General features: G+C 52.2%; 1 protein-coding gene across 1 annotated transcript; it reads left to right on the top strand.

Annotated features, from left to right (window-relative positions):
- The first annotated feature begins 240 nt into the window (after positions 1 to 240).
- On the top strand, positions 241 to 22,629 carry Loxl1 (lysyl oxidase like 1). Its single transcript, XM_005069620.4, has 7 exons — positions 241 to 1,775; positions 13,668 to 13,776; positions 16,535 to 16,672; positions 17,110 to 17,266; positions 17,778 to 17,873; positions 19,729 to 19,844; positions 22,307 to 22,629. The coding sequence occupies exons 1-7, from the start codon at positions 578 to 580 to the stop codon at positions 22,311 to 22,313; spliced, it is 1,821 nt and encodes a 606-aa protein (XP_005069677.1). The 5' UTR covers positions 241 to 577; the 3' UTR covers positions 22,314 to 22,629.
- The last annotated feature ends 609 nt before the right edge of the window (positions 22,630 to 23,238 follow it).

Below are 23,238 nucleotides of genomic sequence, written 5' to 3'. Positions count from 1 at the left end.
TGCTGGGCTTGCCAGAAACCCCACTTAACAGGGCTGAGTCCCCAGGGGCCCCCTCCTACTCCCTGCCTCATTCCCTTCCTAAGAGGCAGGTCTGTGGCTTGGCTGGAAGCTTCAAGGACTGAGGGAGTATGGCTCTGTGGGACAGGCCACATAGCTAAAACCCGGCGGGCCATAGGGCCCCGCGGAGGAGGCCCCAGCAGGCAGACCAGGTTCCTGAAACCTCCAGACACTTCCAGCCTGTTGCTTATTCATTCAGAGTAGGAAAGCGCCAGCCTAGCGAGCGGCCAGCCAGTGTGGGGCTGGCCATGTAAGGGCCCTAGGAGGTCCTGCCCGTCGTGCCCTGCAGAAGCCTTGTGCGGCCCTGGGCACCGCCCCTGCCCTGCCCTGACCCCTTGGCCTCGAAATGCTGTCATCGGAGGAGCCGTCCCGCTCGGGACAAGGCCAGGATGGACAAAGCTAAAGCTTGGGCAGGCAAGGAGCCGTCCTGTCCTCGAGGTCGTGGGAAGAGAAAGAAGCACGAACCCGGGCCCACTCCTGAGAGCCTCTCTACCCACCCGGCCTTTAAAGAAGGGCCACTATGACTCTGGCCGGAGCCGGCAGCCAACTGGGGACCCTGGTGTGGGGCGCCTGCCTGTGCGTCCTGGTGCACGGGCAGCAGACGCAGCCAGAACAGGGCTCAGACCCGGGACGCTGGCGACAACTGATCCAGTGGGAGAACAACGGGCAGGTGTACAGCCTGCTCAACTCGGGCTCTGAGTACGTGCCCGCGGGGCCCCAAAGAGGCGAGAGTAGCTCCAGAGTGCTGCTGGCAGGCGCGCCCCAAACGTCTCAGCGGCGCAGCCATGGGGGACCCCGGCGTCGGCAAGCGCCATCCCTGCCCATCCCTGGGCGTGTGGGTTCGGACACTGTGCGTGGTCAAACGCGGCACCCATTCGGCTTCGGCCAGGTGCCAGACAACTGGCGAGAGGTGGCCGTCGGGGACAGCACAGGCATGGCTCGGGCCCGCACCTCTGTCTCCCAGCAACGGCACGGGGGCTCCACCTCCACTTCGGTCTCGGCCTCGGCCTTCGCCACCACCTACCGCCAGCCATCCTCGTACCAGCAGCAGTTCCCCTACCCTCAGGCGCCTTTTGTGAGCCAATATGAGAACTACGACCCCGCATCGCGGACCTACGACCAGGGCTACGTGTACTACCGCGGTGCGGGCGGAGGCATGGGTGCGGGGGCGGCGGCTGTAGCCTCGGCTGGGGTCATCTATCCTTTCCAACCCCGGGCACGCTACGAGGAGTATGGAGGTGGCGGCGAGGAGCAGCCAGAGTACCCGGCCCAGGGCTTCTACCCAGCTCCGGAAAGGCCCTATGCACCGCAGCCCCAGCCCCAGCCGCAGCCTCAGCCTCAGCCTCAGCCTCAGCCTCAACCCTCCGACGGCCTTGACCGTCGCTACTCGCACAGCCTGTACAATGAAGGCACCCAGGGCTTCGAACAGGCCTACCCTGATCCCAGCACCGACGGGGCGCAGGGCCCCGCCGGGGCAGGTGGCACCTATACTGGTGATCCCCGCCTTGGCTGGTACCCTCCCTATGCAGCCAATGTACAGCCCGAAGCCTATGTCCCTCCACGTGCGGTGGAGCCACAACCCCCATTCCGCGTGCTGGAGCCGCCCTACCTGCCTGTGCGCAGTTCTGATGCGCCCTCGCCGGGTGGGGAGCGGAACGGCGCCCAGCAGGGCCGTCTCAGCGTGGGTAGTGTGTACAGACCCAACCAGAATGGTCGCGGTGAGTACTGTCCTTGGCTCAACATTCTGGTCACAGGTGAATGCTGCCTCAGGGGTTTAGACCCTCTATCTCTTACCAAAGGTCTCCCTCCCGGTAGGGTAGTGGTTGAGCAAGAACTCTGTAGCCAACAACAGTGAGCCTCTCCTCCCAGCCTACCCTGAATCCACCCATTATCCATCAGGGTCACTGCATTCTGACTCTGGCTTTGGGGTAATTGAGGAAGGACTAGCAAGGCTTTAAGAAGGACTTTACAGATCTGGCTGGGGTCATCTAGGAACAAGTAGGGAAAGCCGTTCTCCCTGCTTCTCCCTCTTCCAGTCAGGGAATCTCCTAAGACTCTTAGAAATTATGTTATGCTGGATGCAAAGACTGAGGCAAAGACCATGGGAACCATGGACCTTCAGGGTCAAGAGGCCTTAAGAATGCTTCTGGAGGTACAGCTGTATCTCCATTCCTGGACCTCTGTGAGCTGGTTGGTCATTGGTGAATTATGTAGGAGGTCAAAGAGCAGCACTTGAACAAACATAACTTGCAGACCCCCTTAGGGGTGTCCACAAGGCTGGGATGCCAGAGCCCACTGGCCTGGGCATACAGTTGAACTGAGCACTAAAAACTCTAGGTAATGAAGCTAAGTAATATTTTGTTGCATTAAAAATCTGTTATGAACAAATACATCCAAATTTTAAATAGATTCAGTAACTGAAAAGTCAGTATGAGTCTTGTCTTTATTTGAAACAGGATATTTGTTCATTGCAGATTTTTTGTACTGATTTTGCTTTTTAAAAATATCATATTAAATATTACTTATCTTGGGTCCTGTGCTTTTTGATGTTCCCTAAGACATAACCCAGGCCAATGTGCCACTGCTTCTCTTTCATTTTGGCTCTGACAAAGAGTCTGGAGACAGGCCACCCTCTGGCTTTCCCCAGGGATGAAGATGTGACCTATTCTTGGGAAGGCCAGGTCATCTGCACACAAGGGTCAGGGTGGAGCAGTCTTCCTCTGCCAGATGGGCAGCTTCCACATGTGCTATTACTGTGACAGGGGCCAACTGTTGTGTCTGGCCAGTGCTGGATGGCCATCAGCCCATCCTCTGCTGTCCTAGAATCCCCTTGCTGATGCTCTCCATACAGGGTTGTCAAGGTTTCCACTGAGTTCTCAATGCACACACAGTACACCGTCAGGGCAGTGCCTTCTGCCCACAACTCTCTGCTCCATACCAGGGTTGCTATACCAGGGCTGTCAAGTGAAGATGAATCTTTTTGACCCAGCTCAGCCTTGGCTCCTCAACCTCTGTCAACATCGGATAAATGTTCAGTCTACCCAAGATGGCCTAACTGAAGAGCTGCTGCTTGGGGGCTCCTAGGGCTGAAGGCCAGAGGAAAGAGATTCTGGAAGGCAGGGTGGCACCTACTGTGCCATACCCACTGCACAGCCCTGAGTCTAATTCTGAATCCCACTTTGAAAACCACAGGAGCCAGGGGTGAATCAAAACTGGGGTGGGGGCCTCCTATAATGCAATGCCAAACATCGCTGGTGACAATGCATTGAGTCTTTGTCAACAGCTTGACTAGGCCTGCAGCAGGCTAGTAAAGCTTTATGCTGACTTGCTCCAGGGCCCCTTGGAGGGGATGGTGTTTTACCTATCAACTGCTTGACTTTTGTGGCTGCTTTTCTTAGAATGCAAGACCTCAGCTGAGCCAGGAGGGCCCCACCTCTGGACTGAGGAGAAAACCAAGGCCTCAAATGCCACAAGGCTGGCAGAGGCAGGCCAGGGACTGCACATCTGGGCCTGCAGCCAATGGTGTTTCTAGGGCCCCTATGGGGGGCCTGTGACTTTTCAAGGAAATCATTTGGTTCAGAGGAGGATAAAATAGGGCAAGGCCCATGTCTGGAGTGGGGTGCTTGGTGCTCAACAGGCCCCAGCTACTGCCCCAGAGTTCCATAGTTCATTCTGGATCAAATATGCTTCTCCCCTGAAGGCAGTATTCTTGGTACCCAGGCTCGCATGCATTAAATTCAGGCTCTGCCTTGAGAGAAGCCCAGCAGAAAGGACACACTGGTGTGTGAATAGGCCCATTTATTGGGAACCAACACTGTGGGAGGTACAGAGGAGGGTCACTCTCAGCCTGGGGGAACACCCACTCTGGCATGGCCATAATTCAGCTCTGCATGGGATTCTGCATTCCATTTAAAAATCAAAGAAGCTGGGCCAGATGATGGTGGCGCACGCCTTTAATCCCAGCACTCGGGAGGCAGAGGCAGGCAGACCTCTGAGTTCCAGGACAGCTAGGGCTACACAGAGAAACCCTGTCTTGAAAAAACAAAAACAAGCAGAATCACAGAAGCTGGGAGTGAATCAGACTGGGGAGGGGGACATCTGTAGTGGATGCTGAGAGCCTCTACTCCAGAGGCTCAGGGAGGATGTCTCAGAGGAGGTGGCCAAGCATAGTGCAGGGATGGTGATCTTTAAGTTCCTCCTCCCTCAATCATGGAGAAAATAGGATATGGGGATGGGGTTAGGGTACATGCTAATGTGGGGTTCCCAAAGAAGTCAGAAAAGGGACATTAGACTCCCCTGATTTTGGTTCTTCCCTCCCACCCTGCTAGTTTAGGACCATGGAAAATCCCAGCCCAGTGAAGTCCAAGCGTTGTACTTGAGATCAGCCCCCCAGGCCTGGTGTGGGAGCCTAGGGCGGATTCTCCGAGGCTGACTTCATCCCTCCTGGCCACACACCCAGGGGTCTGAGGCCCAGCACTGGCAGCCTGTGCTTGTGTGTGGGTGTGGATCTGTCCTTACAACACCAAACACATGTGAGCACCGCCCACGTCCCCCCTTGTGTGTGTGGCTTCCAAGTGTCTATCCTGAACTCAGTTTCTGCCTCAGCAGCCTTCTCCTCTTGCTCTAACGCTAAGTACTGGGCTGCCCAGGGTTTCCGCTGTACCATTGTTTCGGACACTGGAACAGGCCACAAAAGTAGCACAGATCACAGGGCCTAGGAAGACAAGAAAAGGGAGCCTAGAAAGATGGCACGGTGATACCTTACAAGATAAGAAGTAGAGGCAGGACAAGAGCCCCGCCTCTCTTCCAGTTGGGCATCTGGGGCACAGCCTCCCTCTGCATTCACTGGTGAGAGTTAGGGTCCACATGACTTCCCACTTTTTCTCAGGTCTCAGCCACTGAGACTGTTAATTGTCCCATTCCATAGATAGGATGAAGGACTCACTCGCTGACTTTTGATAGTGAACCCAGGACTTAAGTCCATGTGAACTCATCCTGTGTTCAAAGCTATGCATTGTTTTTAGTTTTTTTCTATGTGTTACTGCATATCATGCACACTTCATTCATTCATTCATTCATTTGTTCATGTATTCAATCATTCAATGGCTATTTAGGTACTGGTTGTCACAGAGAATGTTGTAGAGGGCCATCCAGGTAAGTGGCAGCAAAAGAGGGGTGTGGGTGTCTGAGGGAATAACCAGGGTTCTGGCAGCCTCCTTACTCCCCTCCCTCCCCCCCACCCCCGCCCCCACCCCCGACTTCCTGTCTCCTGGCCTCCACTCCCTGCCCTCAGCCTGGACGTCTCTGAGGAGCTGGCTCTTGTTTAAACAGACGTCTGATGGTAGCTGCCACTGCTTATAAATGAGTTACGCTCTGCCAAGCACTCTTCCCATTTCCTCATTTAAGCCCCCAACAACCTTAGGTATAGTTACAGTATAGGACAGTGTTATCACCCACTTTATTTATACAGGAGGGAACTGCGGCTCAGAGAAACCTAGGCCACAGTTACAGCAGCCAAGCTGGACCTAGGAAGGGTGTCTGTCCTCTCGCTGGCCCGCCCTCACTTTGCTATACCCTTTAAGTGTTTTACAGAGACACCGATGTTCAGTGACTCGTCTGGACTTCTGAACAACTGTTGTTGTTGCGGTGTGTTTTTGCCTTGAGGTTGCAGACATTGTCCCCTCTCCCCCCAGTTGCTGGGGTTGGTAGCGGAGCTAGAAGTAGAAGTAGGGAGAGTCCACAGTGCCTTTGCTGGCACCAGGCTACTGCTAGGTTTAGCTAGAGAGTTCTGTGCCTCCCCCCCCCCCACCTCTTTCCTTTCTCCTGATGACCTGTGGGGGGATCCTCACAGACCTCTGGACTCAGGAGGGGCACCTCTCCCCAGGAGCACCCTGTTGGAATCCACCCCCACTTCCTTTCCAAGCCAAGAACACTCGGAAAACTCCCCAGGCGGTGGCTAGAACAAGCAGGAGAGGAAGGGAACAGGAGGCCGCCAGAAGTCCAGCCAGGCAGCCCACACCTGCTTCCAATTCCTGTGCCCAGCATTCCTGTGGAGCAGCAGTGGGGGCGGGGCCTGGAAGGAGAGGCTGAGCCTTGTTCCCACCCATGGCCTGACCTAACCGCCTCCTCCCCACTGCAGCTGGACCCGGGGTGTTTTGTGTGGGTTCAGGATTACAGAGTAAGGGCTGGGCCTGGGTCCCTTGCCCCTCCCCCCCTGTGATAAGTCCTGGAAACCAGGAATCCAACTGTTTTGTAGGAAGTGAGGAGAGAGTCAGAGTGCTAGACAGAAAGGAGAGCACCTGAAGATCAGTGCTGTCAAAAATGTCAAACCTAGCTGGGCGGTGGCAGCGCATGCCTTTAATCCCAGTACTTGGGAGGCAGAGGCAGGCGGATCTCTATGAGTTCGAGGCCGGGCTGGACCGACAGCCTCCAAAACAATACAGAGAAACCCTGTCTCGTAAAACCAAAAAAAGAAAAAAAAATGTCAAACCTTAGACAGCCTACCCTTCTCTCGGCTCATAGGCCAACTGGAACCATGGGTTTCCCAATTCCCAAGTAAAAGGGTTTTGGGAACTATGCCAGCTTTGCTTAACAATGAAGAGAGGCTTCCATAGGCAGGGGATCCAAGAGTCTTTGTGGGTACAGGCATTCACACACCTGCTCACTGAGTGTCTGCAGGTGCTGGCTCCTGAGCACCTGGGCAGGTAGGTATCAGTACCCTAGACCCATCCCTACCCTCTCTAGCTCCCAGGCAACCAGTAAGAAAACAGACTTAAGTGTCCAGCTCTCAGCTTCCTACTGTACATATGAGATACCCAGGCTGGCAGCTCAGTGCAGGCAAAAGATGGCAATGCCCATGAACCCGACTCCCCTCAGGAGCTCCTGTCCAGTTGAGGATTGTAGATGACATCTCTTGAAGTATCGTCAGTCATCTGGCTGGTATATGTTAGCCTTACTGTGTGCTGAGCACTTACAGCTGGGTGTTAGTGAAAAGAAACATGAAATGTTTGCCTTTATGTCATTTACAGACATAATCCATACTGGTAGGTGCTGTGGCTAAAATAGAGGTAGCTAAGGAGATCAGGAATAGGGGACAAGGGAGCAGGTCACAGAGGTGACCACCACAGGCCTCAAGAAGGTAACATCTGAACCAAGACTAGAAGGAGGCGTATGAGTGGGCCATTCATTCATCTGCAGGAGCCTAGTGGCTGTGCTGGGAGTGTGTAGGTGGGAAGTCCGGGATGTGAGTGTTGTAAAAGGAAGCAGGATTCTGGGAGAGGACCTCACGCTTGACACGTGGGCTCGGGACCTAATGATGGCATTGCCCCTGCTTGAGCAGAATGAACTATGAGAACGGGAGACGCATGCATGCACAGAAGTGTGTAGTGAGCTCAGAGTTTAGAGGTCAAGCTGCCGTGTTAAGCAGCTGGTTGCTGATGCTTACAGTTTAGAGTTCTGGAGTGGCAGGCTAAAGACAGACCACAGAAGGCCTTTGCTGCCACCCTGACATGTCTGGGCTCCACCCTTTAGACAGTTGAGAGCCACTGAAGGTTCTAGACCTGGCTCTGTAGTCATCATAGCCCCCTTTACCAGCCTGGAATTGCCCCCTCATCATGAGGCAGCGCAACTTCTGGAGATGCCTTTGCCTACAAGCTAGCAAGAACAGGTGGGGCACCTCTGGGCGGGTGCTGACAACTTAATGTTCCAATTATTAGCTAATAATCTCCTGGGTTTGGGAGCTGCCAGCTCTGTCTCTGGATCATCCTTATTCGAGTCTGAGCCGGGCAGAGCTTTCCGATTTCCCCACCTAGGGGCTCCTCTGGAGTCTGGCTGTGTTCACTTGCCAAAGCATCCCACTCAGCACATATTTCACAACCGACTGATGGGTTTCTGCTGGACTGTGTTTATCCTCCAGTCCTGGGCTCAGGAGATTAGGGCTTTGTTGGATTCCACTTCCCATTCTCTGAGAACCCCAGCAGCAGGGGCCTAGGGAACATAGATTTCAGGAGAGGGTTATGGAACCCACAGAACCTGCAAAGCTAGAGGAAAACAGGTGGGATGTAGACTTGCCCAAGCACACAAATATACTGGCTAGGAGGGAGCGGATTCCTAATGAGGCAGGAAGGGGTCGGTCAGCCAGTGGGATAATTTCCTGACTGTTGAAGCATGGGCTGCTGAGGTCAGGAGAGGTCTCGGGCTCTTGCCCAAGGCTGGAAAATGGATTGAATAGCTCTGAAAAACGTATTTTTATCTCCAAGTGTTTATGGATCCATCCAACCTGTGCTCAAAAGCCAGTTGGTTCAGTTCTCCTGGCATCCTTCAGTTAGGTAAACTGGGCCAGTACACTGGGAAGATCAATACAGTGGTGAATTAACCTCTGGGGTCTTATGCACCAGAATACCCCTCTTGGATCCTACCCAGAAAGAGGCTCATAGTCATTGCCATCATGGGATTAGTCTAGAAGGATCAGACCTAGCCTAGGAATGGAGGACAGGTAGGCTTGTCCTGAGGCCATTGGCTGAAAGAATCACTGTGACTGGTCCTTGCATGGAACCCTGGCTGCCACAGAGGACTCTCTGAGGACAGAGCTGAAATGCAATGTTTAGATCTTCGTTGTGTTGGCTTAGGGGCTCACCATGGCAGGAAAGCTCTCTGCCTGCCTGCATAATGGCTTGGGACCTGGTTCATTCACACCCAGGCCCTCCCTAGCTGATCCCTGGGCTTTGGACATCCTAAGGGTCTTTACTGTCCTCTGACATAGTGTTCCCAGTACCCTGGCTCAGGCTGTGACAGCACATCCCTTCCTAGGGAAGAATGAATACAGAGGCCTGGCACAGGGATGTATGGAGGCGGAGAGACCTGGAGAAGATCACATACAAGCTCAGCCAGCACTGATAGGACCCAGCCCCTCAGAGGGGGCAACAGAAGAAGGCTGTCCACACAGCCTTTAGGCTGTGATCCACTCCCAACCTGTGACACTGAGACTAGGGAGGAAGCTGGGCAGGATTGAAAGTCCCCTGTGGGTTCAAAAGGGAGCTGGTGCTGTGTCAAGCCATCATGTGTGTGGAACAGAGCTCAAGGCCACTCCCTCCCAGGAGACCAGTCAGATGGGATCCTGGGGAGGCAGACTCCTCTTTCACAGTGTCAAGCTGTGCAAAAGTCCTGAAGGTTTACAGTGACTGAAAAAAATCACAACAGTACAGGCCCTGTAAGACTATCATGTATGTTTTATGTATATGAATGTTTTGTCATATACATTTGTTTTATGTATATGTATGTGCACCACATTCATGCCTGATTCCTGAAGATATCAGAAAAGGGTATCAAATTCCCTGGCACTGGAGTTACACATGGTTTTGAGCTGCCATTTAGATGCTGGGAACTGAACCTGGATCCATTCTTCTTCCTCTTCTTCTTCTTGTTCTTCTTCTTCTTGTTCTTCTTCTCTCCTCCTCCTCCTCCTTTTTCTCCTCTTCCTCCTCCTCCTCCTCCTCCTCCTCCCATTTTTAGAGACAGGATTTCTCTGTGTATCCCTGGCTGTCCTGGAACTCAGTTTATAGACCAGGCTGGCCTCAAACTCAGAAATCCTTCTGCCTCTGCCTCTCAAGTGCTAGGATTAAAGGCGTGAGTTGCCATGCCCAGATCTCATGTGTGTTTTCAGCACAGCCCCATCTGATATGAGCTAAGATCTACAAGTGCTCTAGGACATACCTAATGGGAATGGAAGTGAAGCCTAAGGGAAGATGAGAGAACACAGCACACAGACCATGGACCAGTTTTTTTTCCTGAACTAATAAAACATGAAATGTATACCATTCTCCATAGTTAGAAAAACATGAGAATCTCACAGAAAAGTATCAGAAACCAAGTGTTTAGTCTCCAGGTCCAGACCTGAGGCTTGGGTGACAGACTGTAAATTTGTTGGAAAATACATCCCACTCCCACCCCATAACTGATGGGACCCCTGAATTTGGCCCATCTTGGAAAGGGGATGGCCACACTCATTTTTCCACATTGACTAACTTGCCTGTGTCCTACAAGCCAATGACAGCAGACCAGACTCCCCTATCCCTGTACCTACCAAGCTCCATGTAGGGCTTCCTTTATCTACTTTAAGTCATCACCCAAACTTCCCCCATACCCAAGCCCCCAAAAGGGAATGAGAGCCTAAGCCTGGCTGCTGTCAGAATGTCCCCAGGGATCACAGCCTGGAGAAGGAAGCTTTATTCCATTCTGGAAAAGCATACCAGCTAAGGGAAGGGCCTGTACTCCCTGGGACCTGAGATGGGAGACCAGGCCTGAACTTCCAGGACCACCAGGGCATAATAGGGGTGGGGCACAGCTAGGGTGGTAGGGGTTAGGTAAGTCACAGGGACTCTGGTAGTGGTCAAAATCAAAGACAATGCTAAGCTCATGGCGGGAGTGAATTCATGTAACTGCTAAAAAAGACAACACCAATCTGCAGTGATTTAAAAACCCTATAGGTGTGTGCCAGGGTTGGAGACATTTTCCTACCTCTGTTGTGGTGGCAATTAATGGCAGCATACATTTGTCAGAACCTTGCCAAACTGCACCAAAAATCTGGGCCTTTGTGTGTAGATCATACTTCAAAAAGAAGTCTATTATTTGTATATATTTATTTGATTTGTGTTTGCATATGTGTATGTGTACCATGTGTGTGCAGTGCTCACAGCAGCCAGAAGGTGGTGTCAGATCCCCTAGAACTGGAGTTACAGATGGTTGTGAGCTGCCATCTGGGTGCTGGGATTGGAACCCAGGTCCTCTACAAGAACAAATGTTCTAAACTGCTGAGCCATCTCTGCAGCCCCAAAGTTTATTTTTATAAAAAGAAGAATGACATGAGGGAACCGAGATGTAGGCTTTCCTGACACTGTCCTCACTCATTGTGTGAATATAAGCACATCCATTGCTCTCTCTAGATGGGCTTCCAAAGGTATAGTATATCCTGGGGTCTTAAAGAGATAGGCACACATTCATGGAGGTGGGCAGTTGCATTTTAAGCCACTAACCAATAAAGAAGCAGAGGATGTGGTCTGCTAGCAATGACTGAACTTATACTTATCACACTCAGATCCCTGATCCTGGACACACTGAGCCCAGATCCTAGTTACACACCAAACTTAGACTCTTATCTCACACTGAACCCTGATCCTGGACACACTGAACTGGGTTCTATCAACATCTCTGAATCTTAGTATTGTTGTCCTCAGTTTCTTTTTCTAGATAGTAAACTAAAGTAATACAGTAAGAGAAAAGACCCTGCAAAAGGAATTGTTTTAACATCAGCTATCATTTCTGATTCCAATGGAACTTTGGTATAAGCCCAGGAGGTTCTGGGAGGAGTTATCAGTAGAGTACACTGGAGAGACTAGGGACAGGCTGCTGGTCAGTCTCAACATTGAACTCTGGCTCTGGTCTCAGGAAGCCGTCCCTGATTACTAGTGTGACGCCATGTGACATTGTGGGATGCACATACTGGGAATTTTTCTGCAGCTGGATTTCCTCATATTCTTCTGTAGGTTCCTTCTGTTCAGATGGGGCCTTAAGGCCAGGGTCTACATCCTCCTCATCAGGAGTCTATGTGTAACCAGGACAAGGGCTCAGTATGTGATCAGGTTCTGGGTTCTATGTGTAACCAGGATCTGGGCTCAGTGTGTGATGAGAGTTAAAGCTAGGTGAGGGACCACAGTCAAGTCAAAGGATCAGGGCTCAGTGTGTGGCCAGAATCCATACTCACTGTATAACCTGGGTCAGGGCTTCCTGTGTGGTCACTGGGCTTAATAAGCTCAATCAGAGAACAAGAGCACTGTAACTGGCCCCAAGTGCCTCTAGCCTCGGACTCTGGCTCTTCTGACTGTCCAGGATTGCACAGCCAGCTCATGAAACAGTCTAGAGAGGAAGGGTCGGGCCAGGAAAACTCCATGGAGCCATCTGTGTAGTATTTGTTGAAATAGGGCCTGGGATGGGAGCGGCAGACTGTCTGGTGCTGAATGCTGGACCCATGAGGCTTAAGCCCAGCTGCCACACCCACCTATTGCTGAGTTGCTAGAGGGTAGGGAGATGGGACCCCTCCTCTCTTCCTTACCCCTCTTCCAGAAGCTTCTGGGAACCAGTGGGTGAGAACCATCTCCCAGCTGGTTTGCGGTCCTGAGGGTCCCTTGGGAAATGACTGCAAACATTCCAGGGGGCTCATGTCATAGAGCCTAGGCTGGCCAAGAAGTCCCCCCTTTGCCAGGAGCCACCTCATCCTCACCCACCCTGTACTCTAAACTTCTCCATTCCAAGTAGGTGAGGTCACCCTGGCTACCCAGATCAGGCTGTCCTGAGGCTCAGGCTCCAGGGAGAACAGGTCCAGGGCAGGGGCCCAAGGGATGTGTATAAGTGTGAGTGAGTGTGTGTGTGTGTGTGTGTGTGTGTGTGTGTGTGTGCAGGCACACACATCTGTCAAAGACTATGAAACCAGACTTCCCTTTGTCTGCCTCATTGTCAGGACCTTTAAAATGGGAGGGAATGATAAACAGGGAGCCCCTTCCCATGACTCAAGTGCCCTACTTTGCCTGCCTTTACCCTTCCAAGGCCTTTACTCCCCAAGAGCAGAGGGCTAAGATGCTAAAAGGAGATTACAGTCTCCTTTTATCATTTACTGGAGGACAGAATCCTAAAGGCCTGATAGAATTTAGGAGCCCCAGGCACCCCACTGTAAGCTTGCTGTAGACCGATGATCAACTCCCACCACCCTTCCCCTGTGCCCTCGCTCTCAACATCAAGATCAATGTCCTTATTACATTATGAGATGGGTCTGATTCCTGCCTATGGTTTCCGCTTATTCCTGGTAACTTACTCAGACTCTTACTGGTGGACTACCTTGGTGTAGCCTAGAGAACAAAGAAAGGTTGAAACAGTCTTTAGACTTTCTCTGGGCCCTATAAGGAGGGAGCCAGGCCCTCCTTCGAGTTGGACACCACAGGTTTCCTACAGGGAATGGATGTGGGTTGGTTTAGATTCTGATGGCCAGAAGTGGCAGCAGGTGTCAAGAAGAGCATATCCTGAGCAGCTTAGCTGGCACCAGGCTGACTTTGCTGGCTCAGGGAACATGTTTTCTTCCTGTTCACCCCCTCCTACCAATTAATACCCACCTAGCTCTGCCCATGAACCTTCTGGGGCCTACCCTGGGCCATAAGCCCAGACTGTCCTGGTGGTCCTTGAAGAGGGTGGGCTATAGAGGTGAAAGGAGTGTCTTGGCTAGTATGCAAAGGTCTGAGGAGCAAGGACAGAGGGAACAGCTCTGCCAGGAATTCCTTCGTCTCCTTGGTCCCATCTAAGCCTTTGCTCATGGCATGCCGTTCCACCTTCCAGACACATTTTCTTCCAGTTCCTGGGTCTTGTTCACGTTCCAGATCTTCTAGGATGTCTCCATAACCCAGCACCACCAAGCTGTAGAGGCAGTTAGCTGCTGCTGAGGTCCTTGAGCCTAGGACCCACCGGCCAGGGAGAATGGCCACAGTTTGGTGGAGGAGGTCCTTAGAGCCAGCAGCAGACATCCTGACCCTCTTGTTCCTACTGTGCTCTTCCTCTCCTGCTCTCTCCAGGCCTCCCTGATTTGGTCCCGGACCCCAACTACGTGCAGGCATCCACATATGTGCAGAGAGCCCATCTGTATTCCCTGCGCTGTGCGGCGGAGGAGAAGTGCCTGGCCAGGTAAGGAGAGCTGGCCGGGGGAGGGGGGGGGGATGAAGCATACGGCCTTGCAGTAGTGTATGGGAGCCACCCAGAGCCTGGCAAAGTATCCGAGCCTCTCAGAGCCCTGACCGCCATCTTGCCTGGGTGTAGGTGTGAGGAAAAGGGAAGGAGTGTGTTCCTCTTACCTTAGACACATTGCCTACACGTCTGGTTTATCAGCAGTTCATTCTGCTCAGCTTCTGTGCTTTGGGGTCCTGTCCTTGTGCTAAAAGACCTGGTTAGAGGGGACATTACTCTGCTGCTCTTCTGGACAGGGGTGCCAAAAGCATAGTTTCCCTCCTTAGTTGCCCAGTTAAAACAGTATTTGTTATTTATTTATTTTTATATGTGAACTCTCATACCTTTTACTCTCTAGGAAACCCTTTGGAATGTCAACATTTATTCATTTTAGACCTTTAGCCCTGTGGTCCCCTCAGATTAGTTGACCACAAACTCTCTCTCTCATCTGTCTGTGGTAAGATAAAGAACTTTCATCAGCATATAACTCAATTTAATGCTTCTTTGATTAAGCCATCTGTCTTTAAAATTATGCTAGTCATAGTGAAGGGTGGAGCAATTGATTGTCACTCTGGTGAAAGTCCCTTACATTATCACAGATGGGGATCATCCACGGACAGCCACTTGGTTGACCTGACCATCAGGCCTTTCTGTGCCCCTTGTCCTTGGGAAGAGACCACACCATTTCTGCTGACATGCCTCCAGTGATAAGTGCTCAGTCTCCGTGGAGGCCTGCAAGAGTCTGAGTTGTTTTAGTTAAAGCCAAATTCTCAATACATCTTGGACATCTCAAGTGCCCAGCCCCAAGTTCCCAGTTGGATGAGAACACAGCCTGCCCTCTGTCCTGGGTGGCTTCTCCAACTAGCTGGAGTGAGTGACCCCTCACTCCAGGCTCTGATGACAAAGCTAAGCAGACAGCAGGAGTAGAGTGAGAGCCAGGATGCCCAGCTCTGGGGCTGGGGTTAGAACTGAGGCTGAGTAAGGTCACAGAGGGCGGGGCCTACATGGATTGTGGCCTCTAGGAAGGCTGGGTAGAGGATTACAGAGTTGGGGCCCTGCAGTGGGAGGACTCTCCAGTCAGTTCAAGTGTGGACTGGAGCCTGGGCCAGGTCCCACACTGCAGGCTGAACCCAGAGAAGGGAGGGGATTTGCTTCAAGTCTCGCCACAAGCCTCTGGCCAAGCTGGGCCTAGACGCTAGATCCTGCTGGTTTCCCACAATGTTCTGAGCCGAACAGCAGGGCAGGATTTCACCAAGGCAAGGAGGATGTTTTGTTTCAACCCAGACACAGACAGATTCCAAGCCTCCTCCAGACAGGGCCAAGGGCCTTACGTCCTGGCAGACAGGAGTCTGAGCTGCCTGCTGTCCAGACATATTCTCGGAGAGAGCTAATCCCCACAACAGGCCACCTCTCGCCTCTGGCCTTGTAACCAGGCCCCAAATGAGGCCAGCCAGGACAGCTGTCAGTGGTCAGCTGCAAAGAGAGGAGCTGGCAGCCAGGCTTCCTGGTGTGTGTGTGTGTGTGTGTGTGTGTGTGTGTGTGTGTGTGTGTCCTCTCACAAAAGAAATCCCTCCTGGGAATTTAAAATCCCACATGAATGGGAGAGCAGGATTCCAGAAGGGAAAGAACACATTGCTGGTTCTGAAGGCAGGTCGTCAGGGAGAGATGGTCTGATCACACTTGCACCAGCCCAGGGTGCATGTGACATCAGGGTGAGCCGTAAGTAGTGTTGCGGACTCACAGTCAAACTAGGATGCTTCTAAGTACAACTATGGCAGACTTCCTGGAGGAAGGGATTTGAATTGGAACCAGGAAGCTAAATGAGCTCTAGAGCTATGGCCATGCAAACAGCATGGGAAGAAGGGGAAAAGACAGAAGTCTTGTGGGAGAACAGCCCTTGAGCTGTCCCTCAATCTGTAGTAGACCAGGAACATGGAGATTTAGCCCAAGATGCCCAGGGCTGGCTTTCAGTCACACACAAAAGACCGGTTAGCATTGTCCAGAAGAGGGAAGAGTTTAGATGCTCCTGGGTATGGCTGCTAGGCTCTATTTTAAATATTTATTTATATTAATATGTGTGCAGGCAATGTGTGTTCATGTACAAGTGAAAACCAATGAAAACTTGGCATGTTGTCTTCCAGGTTGTTGACTGCCTATGAGACAGGGTCTTTCACTGGTATGGAGGTCACCAGTTAGGCTAGGCTGGCTGTCCAGCAAGCTCCAGGGATCCCCCTGTCTCTACCTCCCCAGTGCTAGCATTAGAAGCACACAACTCCACAGTTGGGTTTATTGTTGGGGTTCTTTAAGGATTGGACTCAGCTCTCAATGCTTTCAAGACAAGCACTGTAGCAGCTGGGCTGTCTTCATAGGCCAGAACTGTTTATTTTTAAATCCAAAGATTTTTATGTGACCCCAACCTCTCCCAGGGTGGTGGTGGGTGCTGTCTCTAGCTGAGTTGCCTGGAAGCTTGTGATCTGAGTCTGTTAACAGCTGCCAGTCACACGCAGAAGGCCAGAGAGGAAAGGAAGCCAGGTGTGGGTAGTGTCACCAGAGAAGAGGCCAGACCTCACTGTCGTGCAGGGTCAAGCGTCAGTAGCTTTGGAGCAGGAGGGGGTTGAGAGGACAGTGGCTAAGGGCTGGACACAGGGCCTGTTGTAGTCAGCATACGCTGACTTTTGGTGACACAGTACCATCCCAGTCTCCCTGCCTGTCCCCACAGCACAGCCTATGCCCCAGAGGCCACCGACTACGACCTCCGAGTGTTGCTGCGCTTCCCCCAGCGTGTGAAAAACCAGGGCACAGCGGACTTTCTCCCCAACCGGCCTCGCCACACCTGGGAGTGGCACAGCTGCCACCAGTAAGTGAGGCTGACTGGCCTTTGCTACTTCCTCTCCTGGGTCAGGGCCCTTGGTCCCTGAGTCCTCCCCATTAGCATTCTGGGTGATGTGGGCGCTTGCTCCTGCCCTAGAAAAGTATTGCTGGCCAAGGACCCTCAGCAAAACTGAGTTGATAGATGGGCCATAGAGTGGTCAGACTTGGTAAAGGATGGAAATGTCTAGAATGCAGGATTTTGCCCATGGGAGGCCAGAACAGGAAGGAGTCCAGAAAATAAGTAAGGAACCTGAGGAGGTGGAGTTCTGAGGTGACCTAGTACCAGAGATGCTACCCTGTGGGACTCAGAAAAGAGGACTCCGTAGCTAGGAAGCCACCATAGCCCATCACCTAGCTCATCTCGGCAGAGGCATGTGAAGGAAAGCCCCAGGGAAACTAGGCTTCTTCTCTTTCCTCCCACAGACATTACCACAGCATGGACGAGTTCAGCCACTATGACCTGCTTGATGCAGCCACGGGCAAGAAAGTGGCAGAGGGACACAAGGCTAGCTTCTGCCTGGAGGACAGCACCTGTGACTTTGGCAACCTCAAGCGCTATGCATGCACCTCCCACACACAGGTTGGGCTAGTGTGGCAGGGTGGATAAAGGAGTATAGGGCTGGGGAGTGAGCCAGCCAAGCGAAGAATGGGCAAGTGCCAAGGCTGTGCCCACTTAGTTCTGGTGGAGGGTCTTCTTGCCAGCCCTGAGACCATCACAGGCCCTGCACAAGTCTCTCCCTTCCTCATCCCACATAACATCATGTCTTATTTGCCTAAAGAGGGTCAAAGGTCTGTCCTAAACCATCTTTCCATGAGTTCATCCACAAAATATCCATGTTTCCATCTATCTTTTCATCTCTACCTTCAGCTTTGTCAAGCATCTTCAAGCATCTGTTCCTTCACTTCATGCCCCCTCTGCCTATGGCATCTCCATCTTCTGCTTGACTCATCCATCCAGTGGCTCAGCAAGGGCCCTAACCACTGTGAGCCCGGGCCAGGGAGGAAGCTCAGAGACAGAAGCCCTCAGACTGCTTTGGATGGACATGGGGTGGGTCTGAGATACAACCTCTCCTCTCCATCCCTCTCTCTAGGGTCTGAGTCCAGGCTGCTATGACACCTACAACGCAGACATTGACTGCCAATGGATTGACATAACTGATGTGCAGCCTGGGAACTACATCCTCAAGGTGGGCCTCACAGTCTGGAACATTCTCTCCAACTTGATGCCCATGCTCATCATCTCTCGCTTCTAAAAGATGCTCCCTTCTCTGACTATGTCCCCACCTCCCTAGTTGCTCAGCTGGGCTGCCATCTGCAATGTTATCTGAGATTATGTTCCTTCCTGATCATGTGTGTCTCAAGTAGACAGGCTTCTCTTCCACTAAAGACCCCAAGGGGCCAGGCGGTGGTGACACACGCCTTTATCCCAGCACTTAGGAGGCAGAGACAGGAGGATATCTGAATTTAAGGCCAGCCTGGTCTATAAAGTGACTTCCGGGACAGCCAGGGTTGTTACACAGAGAAACCCTATCTCAGAAAACAAACAAACGAAGGACCCCAAGGAATCTTCAGCCCCATCATAGCTAGAGGAGAGGTGATGATGACATCTTCATCTCTAAGTGACAAAGACCCAGAAAGCCAGTTAGCCCCTCCTCCCATATGTTGAATAGCAGGCTCTCATCTCCTTGTGGGACATGTACCAAGCCCCAGGGCATCTGTAACCAAGATTCCTTCCAGCAGGAGCCCTCTTCTACATGGAGTGGTGTGAGCTTACCCCATCAATCATTTCCTTTGGTGCTGGGACAAGTAGAAAAGTGTGTCACACACAGCCCAGCTTGGCACACCCACACACTCAGTGTAGGGCCATGTCCCCATGATCTGACCCCAGGAAGTTAAATCTTAGCTCCTCATGCAAGCACGTGGTGGGGGTGGGGGTGGTGAGAAAGGTAGGGATGATGTCAGCTTTCTTAGATCTGCTCCACACCAAAGTTCAGTGTGGGGAGAGCCGTGGGTGGTGGCTCTTCCCAGCAGAGAGGTGTCCCTCAAAACACAAAACAGAAGCAACTCATTGCTACTCCACCTGAGCTCTGCTCCACAGGGTGCGTGTGAGTGAGTCCTGCCTGATGAGCTACTCGTCAAAGACGAGTGAGTTCCAGACAGTGGGCAAATTGACCACACAAACAGTACGTACTTCAAGCCGTGAAGAGTACACTCAGTTCAAGTAACATCTGCTATTTTTAATTTTAAAAATTTTTTAAATTTCTTTTTTTTCTACATGGTGTTTTGCCTGTATGTATATCTGTGACCGTGTGTGGACAGTACCTCCAGAGACCAGCACATGGCCCTTGGATCCCCTGAGACTGGAGTACAAAAGGCTGTGAAGTGCCATGTGGGTGCTGGGAACCAAACTTGGGTCCTCTGGAAGCGCAGTCAAGTTCTTAAAAGCTGAGTTATCTCTCCAGCCGGGCTCCTTTTCAGATCAGTCAGTCAATCAATCAATCAATCAATCAATCAATTGTGTGTGAGAGAGCTTGTAGATGGAGCTCATTCATACTAGGCAGGTGCTCTATCATAGAGCTGCACCCCAGCTCAACTGCATTCCTTCTCAAGTGTCCTGCAGTGACTGATCCCTACCTCTGCTAATCCAACCTGTCACGATTTGCTTTCTTCTTAACAAATGTTGGCTTCAGGGTACGGTAAATACCTTGACATCAACCGGGTACCCCCTAGGTCACCCGGACAGGGATATGTGGTAAACAACTGTGAGTGCCCCCTGTTCCAGCCCTCCCTCACCCTGGGGCAGAAACTGGCAACAGCGCCATCTGTTGGACCCTCCTGGGATGGGCTCTGGCTCTGGGGAAGTTTCTGATGCCTGGCCAAGATCTCCTTGTCCAAGATCTCTGTCTGTCCCCCACATCTGTCTCCATCACTCTGCCTCTCTCTGCATCACCTCTGCGTCTGTCTGCCTCTCCACTGCCTTCCTTGGTGACCAGGTGGGGTGTATCTTCCTGACAGGCCTCCTTTTTCCATTCTCTTCTCCAGGTCCATGTGAACCCCAAGTACATTGTTTTGGAGTCTGACTTCACCAACAATGTAGTGAGGTGCAACATCCACTACACAGGTCGCTATGTTTCCACAACAAACTGCAAAATTGTCCAGTACGTGTTTCCCGCCGCCTGACTCCTACCCCAACCACATTCCTGCCTGGGGAGTAGGCAGACTCCCTGAAATACCTATGACTCCTGTGCTTTGGGTCACTGATGGCCACACACAGCTGTGGATGTGTCTAGGAGGAAGACCCTTTGTAGGGAGCTGAGTGTTCACGATGGGCCTAAGGCTATGGGGTACTGACATGGGCTTCAATCCTGTGTCCCCCTAGGGTTTCCAGATAGAAACTGGCAGAATGCAGAATGGTCCGGTCGAGTGCATGGGCTCTGCAATCCTAGTCTGCAGATCTGTGCTGATAACACCTTTGCTCTCAGAGCTACCTTCCTCCCACACTTCCCACGTAAGCTGGGGATGAGGACTTCAGGCCTGATGCCAGCATGTCCGGGTCCCCAGCACATGGAGGAACTCAGATCAGCAGGCATGCTCATTGGTGTCATTATCAAGTAGACTGGGTTTAAACCCCAGATTAGGAGTAGTTGGAATGAGCCAACCTCTGTCCCTGGAGCGCCATCATACAGAAAGTCAATAGAATCTGGGTCTGGACTTTTAGTATATGAATCAGGGTCCTTAGCACCTGATGTCCCAGGCCAGCGGAATTCAGGTTCCTGAATCACTCCTTTGCAGAGAGGCTGTCTGCCTACAAACTTACAACTCCTCTCTACCCCCTATAACTTTAAAATGTTTGCTTGGATCAAAATTATATTCTTCTCCTAAACATGTCCCAGTGCTTTAGGCTGAGTTCAGCAGTTGAGGTCAGACTGTAGAAACTCCAAGTCCCGAAGAGGCATTTTAACTCCAAAGTGTGTGCCTGTAAAAAGATGGGAAGTATGAGAGGTTAAGCCTTGGGGTCAGGGCTGAGTGTGTGACCAAAATCAGGGATCAGTGTGTGACCAGGGTCAGAGCTCAGTGTGTGACCAGGATCAGGGCTCAGTGTGTGACCAGGATCAGGGCTCAATGTGTGACCAGGGTCAGAGCTCAGTGTGTGACCAGGATCAGGGCTCAATGTGTGACCAGGGTCAGAGCTCAGTGTGTGACCAGGATCAGGGCTCAGTGTGTGACCAGGGTCAGGACTGAGTGTGTGACCAGGGTCAGGGCTCAGTGTGTGACCAGGATCAGGGCTCAGTGTGTGACCAGGATCAGGGCTGAGTGTGTGACCAGGATCAGGGCTCAGTGTGTGACCAGGGTCAGAGCTCAGTGTGTGAGAAGAATCAGGGCTCAGTGTGTGACCAGGATCAGGGCTCAATGTGTGACCAGGGTCAGAGCTCAGTGTGTGACCAGGATCAGGGCTGAGTGTGTGACCAGGGTCAGAGCTCAGTGTGTGAGAAGAATCAGGGCTCAGTGTGTGACCAGGGTCAGAGCTCAGTGTGTGACCAGGATCAGGGCTCAATGTGTGACCAGGGTCAGAGCTCAGTGTGTGACCAGGATCAGGGCTCAATGTGTGACCAGGGTCAGAGCTCAGTGTGTGACCAGGATCAGGGCTGAGTGTGTGACCAGGGTCAGAGCTCAGTGTGTGAGAAGAATCAGGGCTCAGTGTGTGACCAGGATCAGGGCTGAGTGTGTGACCAGGGTCAGGGCTCAGTGTGTGACCAGGGTCAGGGCTCAGTGTGTGACCAGGGTCAGGACTGAGTGTGTGACCAGGGCCATAGCATATCTAGAGACAGCTCTTGTATCCACAAAGCTAACTATTACTCCCACTCACATGCTCACATCTGGAAGAATGGGTGCTGCCAACTTTGCTTCAGTCCAGAGATCAGGTTACTCAGAGTAGAATCAGGCTACCATCAACCAGGTCCTGTTCTGTAAGACTGTTTGGCTTTCATTGGCCTCAGTTCCCAATGCCTTGTTGCTCTTCAAGGCCTGTGAGGATATGTCTCGGGCCACAGGGACCCCATAAGCACCATCATGGTCCTCAGAGGGTAGACAGAAGCAATTGGGCCATCCCTGTGCTTCCCTAAGCCTGTGGCTGTGGAGGCCAAGGCCCTTGCTTCCAAGACATCTTTACATAAGTGCTTGGAAAGCCCCAGGTCTTATTAGAGTGTCCTGGTGACCCTGACCACAAGCAGGCTGCTGGGTCAGCATGCACAGGAAGCTGCACAGAGTGTTCCCAGAAAGGCCACGGGACTGACACACGCGGGTTTCCATCGTGTTTCTGAAGAGGGAAAGGAGATTTTTTTTCTCCCTTTTAAGGGAAAAGGATTAGAACATAACATCCAGAGAAGCATTTCCTGACAATAGCACCTAGAACCTGGGACAGCTGGCTGGAGGCATGCTGACACTATGCCCTAAGAGGTGCTGGGCCCTGAAGGAAATTTTGCCCTGAGCCCACACTCCTGGGGAAGATGGAGACCTCTGCCTGCCCCAGCACGGGAACCTCATCTAGAGAAGGGAATCTGTCAGGGAAGCGGGACACCTCGCAGATGTCATGCCATTAATCAACTCTTTCTTTCCTTAGGTCCTGACCTCTGAGTGGACAGACCCCCCCCTTGTCTTTCCTTTAGAAGCAGGCCCTGCTCCCAGGCAGCCTCCCCCCAAGAAGCCCAGCCCCCTAGCCCAAGGGCAAGGGCAGCTGGCGGCTGGAGCATCCCTCCCTGCCGGCCTCAGGGAGTGAACGTGGACCAAAACCACAGGGATTCTGGATGCCAGGCTCCATTTTGTACCTAACTCTCCTCTACAACATCCTTTTGTCTATTTTTGGTTGTTAATGTTTATATTTTGGCCATTCCACACAGCAAGATTGCCCGGGTGCTGAATAAAACAAGGGTTTTCTAGTCTGGAGTTCTGCATCGGCTCAGTGGCTAGGTGGACCATAGCTGGGTCAGGCCCGAGAGGTTATTTTAGGTTTTCAGCCTTTGTGTAGGAGCATGTGGAAAGGGTGACTGTCAGTCTTCCAGGACTCCAGCAATCCTCCAGGATGTCAGGCTTATCCATTATAGAAATGCTATGGCTTTAGCCCAATGCCAAGCTGGGTAGATGGCTCCAACTCCCAGCTCCCCACCCCAGTCAGCCACCTTTTACTGGTCTTTCGTTCCTTCTCAGTCTGTAGCCTCACCACTGCCATCCGGCACTAGGACCTAACCACAGCTAAACACAGTGCTGGACACCCTCAGGACAACCCCAGCCTCTGCCCTGACCCATACAACCACAAGGTATACTCTGTACCCGGGGAGGGGCAGAGGAGCCTTAATGGGCCACCTCCCCAAAGCGAGAGGACACACGCATTCTTGGCAGAGGGGATGGCTTGCAGCACAGGTAGTGAGGTGGGCCTGGAGGCTGAAGGGCGTGGAGAGAGTGTGAGGAGAGTGTGAGGAGAGGGAGATTCCCTGTCCCTCCCTGGGTCGGGGATTCTAGAACTCCTGGACACCAGTCTGAGCCAGGAGGAAGTGG

Source organism: Mesocricetus auratus, unplaced genomic scaffold, assembly GCF_017639785.1.
Source record: "Mesocricetus auratus isolate SY011 unplaced genomic scaffold, BCM_Maur_2.0 Super-Scaffold_100022, whole genome shotgun sequence".
Lineage (NCBI taxonomy): Eukaryota > Metazoa > Chordata > Mammalia > Rodentia > Cricetidae > Mesocricetus > Mesocricetus auratus.
The sequence above is the reverse complement of the archived record's forward strand: the minus strand, read 5'-3'. Positions and strand labels throughout refer to the sequence as shown.